Source organism: Primulina huaijiensis, chromosome 1 (assembly GCF_012295235.1).
Source record: "Primulina huaijiensis isolate GDHJ02 chromosome 1, ASM1229523v2, whole genome shotgun sequence".
In the NCBI taxonomy this organism is placed as follows: domain Eukaryota; kingdom Viridiplantae; phylum Streptophyta; class Magnoliopsida; order Lamiales; family Gesneriaceae; genus Primulina; species Primulina huaijiensis.
In genome coordinates this window covers 1,151,630-1,165,772 of record NC_133306.1, presented here as the reverse complement: position 1 = coordinate 1,165,772, position 14,143 = coordinate 1,151,630, and the positions used below count along the sequence as shown (strand labels likewise).

General features: G+C 35.5%; 3 protein-coding genes across 9 annotated transcripts; 1 reads left to right on the top strand and 2 right to left on the bottom strand.

The window, feature by feature from the left end:
- On the bottom strand, positions 1 to 4,918 carry LOC140974549 (pyridoxal kinase-like). 5 transcript variants are annotated; one of them, XM_073438067.1, is made up of 14 exons: positions 4,765 to 4,918; positions 4,578 to 4,680; positions 4,387 to 4,495; positions 4,049 to 4,142; positions 3,805 to 3,909; positions 3,401 to 3,484; positions 2,598 to 2,671; positions 1,913 to 1,977; positions 1,554 to 1,617; positions 1,219 to 1,284; positions 925 to 981; positions 665 to 709; positions 531 to 584; positions 1 to 230 (listed from the first exon to the last, which is right to left on the bottom strand). In XM_073438067.1, the coding sequence occupies exons 2-14, from the start codon at positions 4,667 to 4,669 to the stop codon at positions 90 to 92; spliced, it is 1,050 nt and encodes a 349-aa protein (XP_073294168.1). In that variant the 5' UTR covers positions 4,670 to 4,680; positions 4,765 to 4,918; the 3' UTR covers positions 1 to 89. The 5 variants fall into 5 exon arrangements, with proteins under 5 accessions (XP_073294168.1, XP_073294186.1, XP_073294177.1 ...); XM_073438085.1 differs by having other exon boundaries at positions 4,387 to 4,532; positions 4,623 to 4,680; XM_073438076.1 differs by having other exon boundaries at positions 4,623 to 4,680.
- Positions 4,919 to 6,193: 1,275 nt separating this feature from the next.
- Positions 6,194 to 7,366, top strand: LOC140974541 (uncharacterized protein At1g66480-like). Its single transcript, XM_073438056.1, has one exon. It carries the CDS (start codon positions 6,404 to 6,406, stop codon positions 6,899 to 6,901), a length of 498 nt encoding a protein of 165 aa, XP_073294157.1. The 5' UTR covers positions 6,194 to 6,403; the 3' UTR covers positions 6,902 to 7,366.
- LOC140974531 (uncharacterized) lies at positions 6,987 to 10,378 on the bottom strand. 3 transcript variants are annotated; one of them, XR_012174800.1, is made up of 3 exons: positions 9,143 to 10,378; positions 8,477 to 8,641; positions 6,987 to 7,491 (listed from the first exon to the last, which is right to left on the bottom strand). XR_012174800.1 is itself a non-coding variant. In XM_073438040.1 (2 exons), the coding sequence occupies exons 1-2, from the start codon at positions 10,306 to 10,308 to the stop codon at positions 8,626 to 8,628; spliced, it is 1,182 nt and encodes a 393-aa protein (XP_073294141.1). In that variant the 5' UTR covers positions 10,309 to 10,378; the 3' UTR covers positions 7,564 to 8,625. The 3 variants fall into 3 exon arrangements, 1 of the variants encoding a protein (XP_073294141.1); XR_012174799.1 differs by lacking the exon at positions 6,987 to 7,491 and adding an exon at positions 7,564 to 8,337; XM_073438040.1 differs by lacking the exon at positions 6,987 to 7,491 and having other exon boundaries at positions 7,564 to 8,641.
- Between the last annotated feature and the right edge of the window lie 3,765 nt (positions 10,379 to 14,143).

Below are 14,143 nucleotides of genomic sequence, written 5' to 3'. Positions count from 1 at the left end.
TATAAATTATTCTTCCCTTCTGGATTGAAAAAATATTGGAATTATTGGTCAGAATCAATAATGAGCACATAAGAGTGCAATAATAAAATTCACTTGTATGTCTCAGCCGTGTAATTGATTTTCGGGTTGCGAATGTCATCTTGACTCTGAATCAGACGAATCTCCAAACTACTACTTTCGCAATCATGTCCAGCCCTTTTATAGTCATTTAGTGTCCTAGCCAGAAGCGCCTGTGCCACAGAAAAAGGTCTTAGACGAGTCCAACTTAGGCGATGCTTCTCTTTCTTTATTATTATTTTTCTTTCTGATCATGATACTAGCTAAAGAAAGAGATCCCTATTACAATATCGGTGGTTCACTACTGTTGTTGAGCTTTTAAACACCATACATTACAATTATTGGTGGTTCCCTACTGTTATTGAGCTTTTTAACACCATATATCTAAAATTTCCATTCAGAATAATGTCCAGTATGATGAATCACGGTCCCAGTTGCATAACGATAGCATGATGCCTACACAATAAACATACCTGCAAGCTTGATACAGAGAGCTCCGCTGCTTTGTCAAGATTGTCAGGATATTTCTGCATAAAAAGGAGAAAAAAATCAATTCTGCCAATGACAATGAGTAAAAAGACCCAAGTTAAGTTTCGTCTAGCATTACATTGCTCCATCCAAGTAACAGGGCAGTCATTAGATCTCCAGTTCCCTGCAAGCAACATATTAATAAATAAAATAGTTAGTAAGCAAAACAGAGAAGAGAGTACTCACGTGGAGCCCTGAAATGAGGAATCATAAACCCCATATAGCATAACAAGAAAATATCTAGAAAAATCAATAATGGCAATATTTTCACAAAAAATTGAAATTTAGAGAAGATAAAGAAGGTTCGTTGAGGAAAAGTAGAAAGTTTCAACTGCATACCGTGAAATAAACAGGAATCTTGGGAATCAAAATCCTAAACTGTGCAGGAGGTTGACCCTGTCATCATCAAAGCTTAATTGAATAAAAAAGATTTGCACACACAAAACCAAACAATGAATTACCATACCACAAGTTGAACGGAATGGAGTAAGAATTACAAAATAAACATTCAATAAAATCCAAAGGGCACAGAACAGCAGTTGGGGCATTAAGGGAAATAAGTTATTCCAACAAATGTGACTTGCATGCACAAGAGAAAAAAGAACGCTTGGCAAGAGTTGTACATTTCCTTACCTTTTCTTTCTGATGACTGCCAATCAGAAGAAGATTCCCGTCTATATTGATGCTTGTTATGACAACCTAAAATACAACATTCGATATCATAATCAATATTAATACATCAAGCCACGTGGATTTCAACTTGGCTGATAAATGTTGCCATTAACCAAGCAATGACTTGATGCTCTGTTTTAATACTAATGCTGCCATTAAGTTCGGTCTGTTGCACTCTGAAGTTCTCATGGTTATAAAGGAAGCAAATATCAAGAGAAGAATAGACCTTTAATCTGGAAATAATGCTTTAAAACCCAATAAACTAAATTCTCTCAGAGTTACGAAACACATTAAACCTTTGATGGTCCAGCAGTATGAAGGATGTTGCAAGCTTCTCTGCCATCTTGTTCAGATACAATCCTGATAAGTATAACAAATGAAGAGACAAAATGGAGAACAATTCAATGACCAGACAGAGGGGAAAACAAAAACTAACACAGTTCATCAACCCTGTCCTGATGTTCAGCCATTTACACATGTGCTTAGGAATAAGTAGTACTTCTATCACGAATAAGGGTGCAGTTGAGAAACTCCATTTCGCATATTCTTTAGTAACAAAATTTCATCCCGTTAAATCAAATTCACGATATGATAAGCCAGATGAAATCCAAAGACTAGCAGACACTCTACTCAAAAAACCTCAATTGATTAGTACCTGAAACCTGTTAAGAGTTCAGCCTCAAATTGATTAGGAGTCAACATTGAAGCAACTGAGACAACCTAACCAAAAGGGAACTAAATAAGTTACCATTACTATTTCATATCAGTGAACAAAAGATATAGCAATCTAAGTAATAAATGACTTATTTGACAGGAATCAAAATCATTTTTCTCCTCCTAAATTTCCTACTTACATTATTGAGCATCACCCATGTCAGATACAAGGAACAGCATGCATAATCTCTAAGGCAAAATTCATTTTATGACGAAAATGGTCTAGAATATAAATGTTTTAAGTTGAAGCCATAACAACTTTTCAAAGCACCCAGTCAGATCAATACCAGGCATCGGAACCTGGCTTGTCCAATTTCCTTACATGGAATGATATTAATATTGGCCAAAAAGAGACTTCAAATGTTCCTTTTGAAATAGTTCAACAATTTCTCAAACAAAACATAATTAATTACTCAAAAGTCACGGGATGGTCATTTACCCAAAAATTTCATTTTTTTTTTAAGTTTATCATCAATCCACACTAAATTACAAAATCTGAAATCTAGGAATTCGACAAACTGACCTAAAAGATGACTGACAGATTTTATAATGGTCATATGACCAGGTTGATGCCTGGATGGATTAAAAATAGAAAAATCTACTTCCAAATTAGACCACAAAAATACCTTCTCTCGATATACAGATACCAATTCTTGAGGGACATAAAGCTTTCCTTCATCACCCATCACTGGATCACAAACTGACAACAAAGGTCTATTCATTAAAATATATCAGATTTTATTTCTAAACCTAATTCACATCTAGAGTTGAAACTTATGAGTCAAGATCGTGACCACCAATGTACAACAGAGTCCCCCCTACAGACACCAGTCCAATACAGCAGTAAAAATTATAATGAAAAGCACAAAGGTTCATCCATGATTCTGCAGAAAGCAGCCGATGCCATAGTTATTAAACGCACAATGTGTATTACATCGGACGTGTGCAAGGATCCTAGGCTCAAAGTAAGCCAAGGTGTAAGCCTTATCAGAGTGGGGCATGCATGTTTAATAAAGATGATTTGGATATGGGAAGAAAATTAATGCCCTACGGCATCTAATACATAATTTGTAAGGAATTGAACAGTGACACAACAAATATTCTTCAGAGCTCAAGAAAATACAAATTACGATGGATCTCATTTAAAATATACAAAAATCTCATGTAAGGCATGCTTAAAACGCGCCTTGAGAATTTAAGATGCCCCAAGTTGCATGCTTCAATCCCAAGGTGTGTGCATCAAAGGTGTGTACCCGGGCATGACTTTAAGGTCAAAGGCAAAGGCATCGCTGCCCCTGGAGCCTGGATGCATGCCTTGTGGGCTTTTAATAATTATAGCAGATGACCATTGCGGGGGAACGAGGACTCAATAAATTTTTCCTTACTCAGCACAAATGACAAAAGTTAACAGCACGTAACTTTCACTTACCAAATACAAGTCCAGGGTTGATAGACCTAAGCTTCTCGACAACTTTTAGTACTGTCTTTAAGAAGGAGACTGAACCTATGTAACCTACAGTGTGCAAATAATCGTTGACGTGAACATTATCGCAGCGTAGAAAAAAAATGAAACACTAAAACAAGTTAAATACAGAAAGAACTGAAAACTTATTAGAAACAAATTAAAGATTCATATAGAAATGGAAACAAGCATCTGCGATAACTACAAACATGATATAATGCAAAAGGTTTATACTATCAAGATTCCATTTCCTGTCAATTATATCTTGCGTAAACTTAAATCATGAACGCTCCACAGTTTAAAAGCCACAGTTACACAAGAATAATTAAGCTAGTTCTCTATGAACAGAATAACAGTTGTTAATAAGAAACCTGTCAGTAGATGTGTATAATACAATAATTTATTAGCTTCCAGGCCCTCTATTAAATCCCAGAGTTGATCTCCATTCAAAACCTGACCCTTAAAAGTAGGATAACCTGCAAAAACTCAAGTTAACTTGACAATGATGTGAAAGAATTTGTGTGATTGACAAGCACAAACATGCACATCTTCACAAACGCTGTTGCACCATATTTCAGGTCTCAGACTATTAATGAGGTGGTATAAGCATCATGCCTGTATGATTTGAGAATTGCACAGAATTGATTGGATCAACATCATAGCCAAGTAACTGCAGAGGAAAGACGGCTGATTTGTTCCCCACATACCCCTGCTTCATAGAATAATACAATAAGAGCTACTATACGGGAGCTCAAAATATTCAAACATCAATTCTGGAAGCACATGAATAAAAATGATGGCAAATCATTCCCAAAAGATGCAGAGTAAAAACTTTTACAGTAGCCAAAATCAAATCTCAACTGTAAAACAATAGTCCCCAGCAATACAGTAAAACATCATTAAAAAATAACGAGGGCCAACAGATACAAAATTAGACCAAGGAAAATAAAAACCTGAACAGTGTGAGACTGGATAGAGAGAACCCGACCAGTATCAGACGGCAAGACTAAAGCGAGAATGGGTGGAGATGCCATCCCGCACTTCTTTATGCTCCCTCCCGACCTAATCTCATCATTCAAAAGACCTTAATCACAATCACCTAAAGAAAAAGTATTTACGAACATACATGAGCAAAAAGCACTACCGCTGTGTGATAAACAGAAAAACTTCAACTGAAACAGAAAGATACCGGATTGGTCTGGGTGGAAATCTAGCAATGAGTGGAATTTTTAGCATAAAGCAATAAACTGCAAAATAATAACATTCATTAGATGCGTACAAATACTAGTCCGCAAGCATATCTCCTGGTCGAACAATACTACGAGTATTACCCAAAAGAGGAAGAAATTTCTGTAACCCTCGGATTGCCGGCTCATTCCGGACCCCTAAATGCTGGAGTGGGGATGTCAATACGGGAATTGAACGCCGAATTCAGATAACCATCACCATCAATAAGGTCAAATGCAAATCATTTCAGTCTTGTTTTACATATAAATATATTTTTTTTATTATCAATACCATTAACAGATTTTAATAACAAAAGTAAATTAACAAAATATTTTGATTTATATACTATATTAATTTGAAATATTTAATGATATTCCAATAAAGAAAGTTCACAAAATTTATAAATAAATAAATAAAACTTGAGTAAACTTTCAAATTCTAAACTTAAATCACACAAAAAAAAGGAAAAAACAAAAACTTGTGTGAGACGATCTCATGAGTCGTATTTCGTGAGACGGATATTTTATTTAGGTCATCCATGAAAAAATATTACTTTTTATGTTAAGAATATTATTTTTTATTGTGAATATCGATAGAATTGATCCGTCTCACAGATAAAGATTCGTAAAACCGTCTCACAAGAGACCTTCTCAAAAAAAAATTACAGAAATGTGCCAATTCGTTCATAGATATTTTTAAAATATCGACAATGTAGTAATATCTAAAAAAATCCAATATCTTTAAAAATGTTGTGAAAAAGTAAAAATTTACGGTAAAAAGTAAAAATCTTAAACTCTCAAAATTATCACACTACACACTTTATAATATTTTTCTCTCAACTCAATTGTGATTTTCTTCACAAATGAGAGATCTATTTATAGAAAATTTTTACAAATAATCCAAAAATAAAATACATCATTACCTACATCATCACACACTAATTTTCAATATTCAACACCTAATTTTACCTAATTTTCAACATTCAACATTCACATTTTCAACACAAATATTTAACACATTTTTAAATAATTTTTCAACAAAAAAACTAACTTTTACTTCAATTCTCGGGTCGCCATCAAAAAGCAAAAAAAAAAAGTCACACCTGTCATCCACCTTTTGTTCTCAGGGCAAGCAAAGTAAAAACTAAAATGTAATAACTCAATTCAATCATATTATATCATGAAATCAAAATTGATTTTTATTATTTTATTAAAAAATAAACCCATTATCAAATATAACCCATTAATTTGACTCAATTTTCTTCATGTTTGAAAAATTGAATACATCAAATAAATAATAAATTCTTAGTGGAAAATCTTTTTTTACTTACATATTTAAGCTTGATGATTATTTTCTGATTAGTTGATTTTTATGTAAATTTGGTTTGATTAGTTCAATTATAATGTGAAATCAGTTTAATAATTATTTGATAAATTCGTTTGATCGACGATAGCCACAGAACACGCAAACATCATCCACTCCTTTCTTCAAAAGGGATTTCTCCTCATTGCCATTAATCTTCCCTTTTTATTTTAACCGTATTATCTAATCTGAATGGAAGATATATTTTAATCAAATGCCACTTATTCACAAATCAACTCCATCACGGAAAAAAATCAAGTTGATCACTAATACATATAGTATGTAATCTATGCTATAAAACAGGGGATGGACTCTGTTTCTTGAAATTTTCTTCAGAATAGTGGCCCCTTGAAATCTTTTTGGGACAGTAGTAGTTAGGCCATGGGGAACAACATAGGAGGAAGGAAAAAGGCAAAGATAATGAAAATTGACGGCGAAGTTTTCAAGATAAAGACACCTGCAACTGCCATGGATGTGCTCAAGGATTATTCTTCGAGTTACGTATTGCTTGAATCAGAGTCTGTAAAAAGGTGTGGAATCCGGGCTCCTAAGTTACAACCGGAAGAGGAGCTTAAGCCCAAAAAGATTTATTTTCTTGTGGAAATGCCCGAGTTTCCTCTTGAAACGATGGGCATAGCTCGAAGGTCGAGATCTGTAGTGCATATGGGTGGTGCAGAAGAGCGGCTCAAGCGTATGATGTTGAGAGAAAGATCAAACTCCTATATTTCGTGTATGCATTCTGGGTCGGTTCGGGTTAAGATGAGGTTGCCGAGGGCTGAGATTGAAAAGTTGATGGAGGAGAGTAGGAATGAAGTGGAGGTGGCTGACAGAGTTCTTGAACTTTGTTTGAAAAGATGCAGAGAAGAGGAGGCCCGATAGTGTATTCAGGTTTTCAAGTTCAAAAACGGGTTCGCCCAATGGTTGATATTTCAGTGCAGTTATTTCTGTTAGCCACAAGAATCTCTGTTGAGTTTCAGTTGTTGGTTTAGTTTTTCAGTTATTTCTCTGTTTGGTATATACGGACAAAGGTGCACAGAACTGCAAGAATCATAAGCCAAGAAATCAGACTTGCTGTAAATTTTGATGAACTCTTTTGATCGAGACTTCGTTGACATTTTGTGCTGCTGATGATGTCTGCACTAGATTGGACTTTCCAACAAGTCATTCTCATTCGTGCAAGTTGCAAGAGCATAGAACACAAAACTGGTCATATTTCAAGAATTGATCCAATCCGGGTGATCCTGCAGGCCTATTTTGCACTTTTTAAATACAATATATATATACACTAAAGCTTGTGTATAAATTTCTACTTATATTTTGTCTTATTCAAAAGATATTATATTATATCTCTTCTAGTAGTCATCTTTCACAGGCCGTGAAATTCTATCTGGAGTCTTTCAAATAATGCTCAATACTCGTACGCTTCCCGACACAAATGGATTATGGGTGAGAATTGCCCCCAAAAAATCCTACATAGCATGGATCAGTAATAATCGTGAGATAAGCTATTGTTATGTAACAATAACAGAAATGTTCTTTGTTGCATTTTCATTTCACCCCCAACCTGGCGCTTTCTGCCTTCTTTCTCCTTTTACCCCAAAAGATCAAGAACGAATCCCTATAAGAAACTAGGAGTCTCCCTTTCTAAGCAATGAGATTTGGTTTTTTCACCATGCTTATATGCGTCTTCAATGGGGGAAATTTTCTTGTGGTCCACGCTTCATATTATTACAAGTATATGTGTGTGTCATCTACTCCTAGATATTTTGCTAGTGGTATAAACATATGTCACTCATTGATCGATTCAATCTGATTTCGAAGGATTGCCATACTTATTTGAATAAATAACTGAGCTTACCAACTATAGACCAGACGGGACTAAAAAATATTAAGTTGAGATTCAGCTCAAAAAATGAGAAATTTTACACATGGGTATGAGCGTTGATTGGTACCATGTCGATTGATAATTTTCTCTCCCACAAGAATTTGGAGATTCAATGTTTAAATTCAACCTCTAGAAATAGTTGGTAGAAGAATACAGTCAGGCTTCACTTCTAAGTTCTAATGCGTCAGGAAGTGATGAACTGCCTCAAGAGTCGACAGAACATGATTATAGAATGGTAATGGATTTCTTGACAACTAATTCTCATAATATAGAATCGCCTCGTTTTACATTGATTAGGATTAAAATCTTAAAAAGTCACAGGAGATACATATGCCATAGAAAGCAGCAGGAAACATGCATCTCTTTACCAGTTCTCAACTTTACTCATATCATACAGATCCAGCTTCAAGCCTCATCTACATATATGTACCTTTCACATCCAAATTTCCTCGTTACTCGATATATTTGATGTAGCCCAGTTCACAGAAACAATGGCAAGATAATGTAACATATACTTAAAGAGACCATAGCACAAAGTGACACAAACCATACAAAAAATTTAGTATTACCGCAAAAATTTTGAGGTTAGGCTAACCGCCGCACTCAGCCACCGATGCATCAGTTGCTGCACCTCACACCGGTGTCACATCTTCTACCTCTAGCAAAAGGGTCTGCTCCCACCTAGATTACCTGATATGCCTTGAAATCATTGATATTGTTATATTACACCTTTTCTACACAAAGCCAAAAAGCAAACTCGTCCTTTGCATTTAAGATCAACTAGATATATCACTAGGAATTTGAAGTATAATACTTATGCATCTGCATTCTTTCTGCTCAAATGCATGCACAAAGGGGGACATACAGAGACATGACAATGAGATGCAAAATTACTTGCTGAAATATCCAAAGAGCCAGCTGCTTAATGATTTATAACTCCAAATAAACTATATGATTAAATCTGATTGTTTCACACATAGTTTGCTTTCCAGCACATATCAACAATAGCACAGCATTACGACAGAAACTAAGACAGATGGGGGCACGCTACTATTATTTCAAAATAATATTTACATCCACACGCAGGAGTTTAACCAAAGAATTTTCATTTACTAGAACCGAGATTTACAACAGATTCAATACAAAATCAATATAGCATTTATATTGCAGTGCTTATCATTTAATCATACGCCTCAACTACAAGAATCATGTGTGTAAAAAGGGTTAGAGTTTACAAAAACTGGGAGGGCGAGGTTGAATCTGGCTTCCCACCATCACCCAACCCACCAGGATGCTGTAAATTCTGCAAAACCTGTGGAGGTAGAGGTATACTCCCCAATCCACCTCCCAAACCATCACTTGTCGACCCAAAGAACTGACATACAAGCCTAGCCATTACACCAAGAATCTGCATTTGATTCTGGCAAAAATCAGCATGTACTTGCAAAATCTGTTTCTCATGTGCCATTTGCATTCCAACCATTCTCTCCCTCCATTTCATCTCTTCTTCCTCCCATTTCTCCTCCCATTTCATCCTCCGCCTCTTCTCCTCATCAAATTCCCTCTCCAAAAAGCTCCTATTTTCGAAATCCCTCTTCGCCAATGATATGGAAGTTTCTTCAAACTCCATATCATTTCTGTAACTTTGCTCCTCCCTCCCCTTAAACCTCTTCTCCCTTTTCATATAACTCTCTTTCATTAAAGTCTCTTTCGCCATAAACATTTCCTCTCTACCCCACTCTCTATCCCTCCTCTTTTCTTCCCTGCTACAGATCATATTCCTTAACTCCAGAACTTTAGTACACACGATCTTTAAATTTTGCCTTTTAAAACCTTTAACCAAATCTTGATTCCCTATTCCTTTCCCCATCTCCTCACCATCATCACTAGCACCTAAATCAACCCTTTCTTCTTCCTCCTCTTCCTCATCCAGTTCATCTTCATCGTCAATCTCCTCACTCTCAATAACATATCCCAGAATATCAGAAACACCCTCTTCACCAAATTTCTTCACCGGTCCCCCGTTAGCAAAATCTTTCACACCAATATCAGGTGATAATTCAATGTCTCCAAACACTTCCTTGTACTTTAAAAAATTTTCCCAATGAATTTCCCCATCACCCCAATCGAACTCATTGCTAGAATTGATTCTGATTTTCTGCTTCACTCCCAGATACTGGTGCCGCATGTTTTGCACCTTGATTGATACATCACGCCAAGACCACTTGAAAGGGAAGGTGATTGGATCCTGAAGATGGTGCAGAGAGTTAACGTGGTCGGAAATTGGCTTGAATTTTTTCTCCCGGGTCTTGAGCTTGGATAGCGTGCCGGAGTTGAGGAGCTCGGAATATTTTGACAGTAGAGTTTGTTCTTCCAGCTCAGACCACTTCTTGCGCTTCATGCTATGTTGTTTTTGTCGGATAAGAGGTGAATGGAATCTCTTTTGGGCGATGGAGGTAGGAGCGAGGAAGGCATGCGTTCGGACATGAAACCTAAACTCACTTCTTTAAACTTGCGTGTTCCAGTCCTCCATAATTTTTAGATTTTTTTTTAAAAGAAATATTGATCCACGATCCTCGAAATAACTAGTTAATTTCTAATTGCTTCTTCTTTGAGAGCTTTCCTAATTCCCAAAATTTAATATTTTAAAAAAAATCTCACTCAACATTTGCTTAATTAACCAAGAAAATCAAGATCTTAAACTTTCGTTATATTCATGAGTACGTAGTATTCTTCCAATTTCATGTCTCAAAAGATATTTCAAATATTTAATTTTATTTGTTTATATTCTAAATGTATGCATTTTCGAAATATTTATATCATTTATGAATTATTGAAAATACAAAATTAAAGCATCATTTATTAGAATATGATATCCGAACTGCAATCGACATAACACCCAAAAACAAAAAAGCCCAAAACAATTCATTTGCATTCTACTTGAACACCTCTCCCTATCCTCTCCCTCTTACAATTTCTTTACATTGTTCAAAAATTCAATGCAATCCTATAAATGGACTCAAACATTACTGATCACTGTTCTCATTTTCCAACTATATATTGTGATCACCACAAGCGACACAGTTTCTGCAAATATGGATGAAATTCTTGATCCAAGTGTCAAGTGTGGAGGATGCCCTTGTGGGAATCCATGCAGCCAGCCGCCACTGCCGCCACCAACGTCACCTCCTCCACCAACGTCAACTCCTCCACCGCCTCCAAGGTACGTATACACAACCCCGTTAACCCCACCACCTCCGCCCAGCTTTAATTATTTGGCAGGTCCTCCTGGAAGTTTGTATACACTTGATCCATTATATTCAATAAACGCCGCGCAAAAATATTCGATTGAAGTAAGGGTGATTCTTGTGTTAGTGTGTGCAGTCCTTCAAGCTCTAATGTAAAAAGTTTACTTACAATTATTCAAATTATATATGGAATTACATATTATAATTTATATGGTCATATGATCCATTATTTATGTTTCTATTCTCTGTCAATGAATCACTTTCTGTAAAGTTTAGATAAATGGTAAAAATGCTTGATAAATTACTTTTAGTTATTTAAATTGAGTACGTCTGCGACGCCTAAATTCTCTTCTTCTTGTTTTAACTAGAAAAAAAAAATTAAATATGAGAAATTATGCTACTACAAAATTTACATAATTGAATTTCAGTCTAAATATCTCTGTTAACTGAGGACTTTCGCTCTTGTTCTTCCGATATCAAGTCCAAAAAAATGTATTGGCGAATCATACCGAGGATAGGCGTAGGAAATTCAAGAAACGAAAGATTATATACTGACTACTGTCCATCATCCTGCCAAAATTTGCTACTTACTCTGCTTGCTACTTGTACGATGTCAGATACAAAATAATTGCAGTACATCTCGACATTGACACGAGTGTATGTAATTTCCCCAATTAATTATATAGGCTTTTTGGGTGTAAAGGGTCAACGAATCCACATCATAACATTAATTGCCTACACCAAATGTATTGCTAGAAAAGATGGAATTGCCGACATTCGTGAATTATGGGTACACGGACATAATTACCAGTTACCTGATAGCCCATTCTAGAGGCTTGAACTGGCACTTATACTGTATCACTTCTTTACCATTTTGATGGAACTTCACCAACAAGACCATCTATATTGTTGGGGAATTACACCCCCGAAACGATGCCGACCACGATGATAATAGTACCCAAAAACTTGCGGAATAAAATAACCAACAAGAACACAAAGATTTACGTGGTTCACCCAATATAGGCTACGTCCACGGAGCACTGCAACTTTTATAACCGGAAAAAATATTACAACAAGTGTATACACCAATACACTCAATATTTCTCACACTCCCAACCCGAGTACACCGAGAAAATAATTTCTCTAACTCATACAAGAGAATTCCCGCACGCAAGAAAAAAATACACTCTTTTTTTCTATGCACTCTCTATTTATCAAGCTAAAAAGCTTTTGATTTTGGGATACAATAACTGCAGGAATTGAGCTCTATTTATAACTAATTCCCTTGTTCAGTTTTAATAATAATTCGATGTGGGATGAGTTTATATTATTATTTAATTTAATGTGGGCCCCACCCCATAATAATTCACCTAACATATATATCAATTAATCAGCAGGAGCTAGCTCGTCGTACAATCGCCCTTTTCTGCAAGTTCCGTAACTTTGCTCCTTGTCAACAAGTACTTGTTTTGCTTTTTTCAAATGATTCCTCGCGCGCCTTAATGTTTTCAAGCGTATCCCAGTTTCATCTCAGATCTTGCATGAGTATTACTCAGAAGCTGCAACAGAATCTGAGCTACATTAGTTCAGGGATCTTGCATGCCTTTTCCATGAGATGTTTCTCTATAGTAATTGGATATATAGATCAGTCGTGCATCTTTTTTCGAAAGATATGCATGGATTATATATATGTACGTATGTTTTTAAAATTTATTATATTATAGCGATCTCCCTTAGGTCAGGGTGGCTGGTAATTGTCGAAGAAAGAACCCTTTTCAAATTGCTTTATCCTCAATCGAAGATATTTATAAAGCATTCAGAATCACCATCAATAAAGAGAAGAGAATATCTTCGAATCAAGAAAAGAAAACAGAACCCATTTCTTGAAGAGATCAGAGATCATAAGCCAACGTGAATTGCCCAAATAAGAAAGGAAAAGAAAACGAAAGCACCCGCGACCATTTTGCAACCCAATGAATTATCTGAAAACCAAGCCCAAAAATCCCACGACACGAGATGAAACATTCACTTGTTTAGGAATTCTTTTGCAAGCCAATTTAATGGGAAATTTAAATAAGATTTATCGATTTTTATTTTTGCCCAACGTGGAATACGGACTCTTCAAGTTCCAAATGAACTTAATCAGTCGGCCCATTTTATTTATTGATCGATTGATTGATTCCTCCTCCAAGATTTGCTTAAAAAATTAAACATATATATAATCCACACGCACGTAGCTCGTTGCACGTGCGAACGCGAGCATGGAGAAACACTACAATTAATTAAGAGTATGTCTCTTGCGAGAAAATCTCACGAATCTTTATTTGTGAGACGGGTCAACCCTACCGATATTCATAATAAAAAATAATACTCAATTAGCATAAAAAGTAATACTTTTTCATTGATGACCCAAATAAGAGATCTGTCTCACAAAATACGACTTGTGATACTGTCTCACACAAGTTTTTGCTATTAATTAAAAGGGTTTTTATTTTATTACATTAAACAATTTTGCAACTAAGACGACCTGCTGCTTTTCACAAGGAGTTTAACTAACCACTGGCCTTGCTGTATACGTGGAAGTCAGCCACCCAATTTTTAAATATTAAAAAAAATTTAAAAAGGAGCGACTCCAGGATCACGCCAAGAGTCTCGAGTTGCTATCTTTCCTAAAATAACTGAAAAAGGATATACAATATATTAAAAAAAAAAAAAAAAAAGTCTGACGGAAGTACTAGAAAACCTAAAGAAGACTGGAGAATAACGTGGGTGATTAATTTTATCACAATTAGTGGCAAGAAATATGGTTAAATAATGACATCCATTATTTGGCATGCACACGACATGACAAGCATTCCATGATTGGTGATATACAATTCCCCATGAAAATTTTCAAATGTTTTCACGCTCATGTTCTAGATCAGACACATAAGCTTCTAGTTATTGAAATGAAATCAACGGACACTTCTATATTATATACCTACAATA

What these genes read in the sequence shown, in the direction of transcription:
- LOC140974549 (XM_073438067.1), bottom strand. Translation starts at nt 4,669, where the DNA reads ATGCTAAAAATTCCACTCATTGCTAGATTTCCACCCAGACCAATCCGG. An exon ending in CAACCCTGGACTTGTATTTG is followed by an intron (nt 2,672 to 3,400) that starts GTAAGTGAAAGT and finishes CTTTGTTGTCAG; the next exon opens with TTTGTGATCCAGTGATGGGT. An exon ending in GAACTCTTAACAGGTTTCAG is followed by an intron (nt 1,618 to 1,912) that starts GTACTAATCAAT and finishes TATACTTATCAG; the next exon opens with GATTGTATCTGAACAAGATG.
- LOC140974541 (XM_073438056.1), top strand. Translation starts at nt 6,404, where the DNA reads ATGGGGAACAACATAGGAGGAAGGAAAAAGGCAAAGATAATGAAAATT.
- LOC140974531 (XM_073438040.1), bottom strand. Translation starts at nt 10,308, where the DNA reads ATGAAGCGCAAGAAGTGGTCTGAGCTGGAAGAACAAACTCTACTGTCA.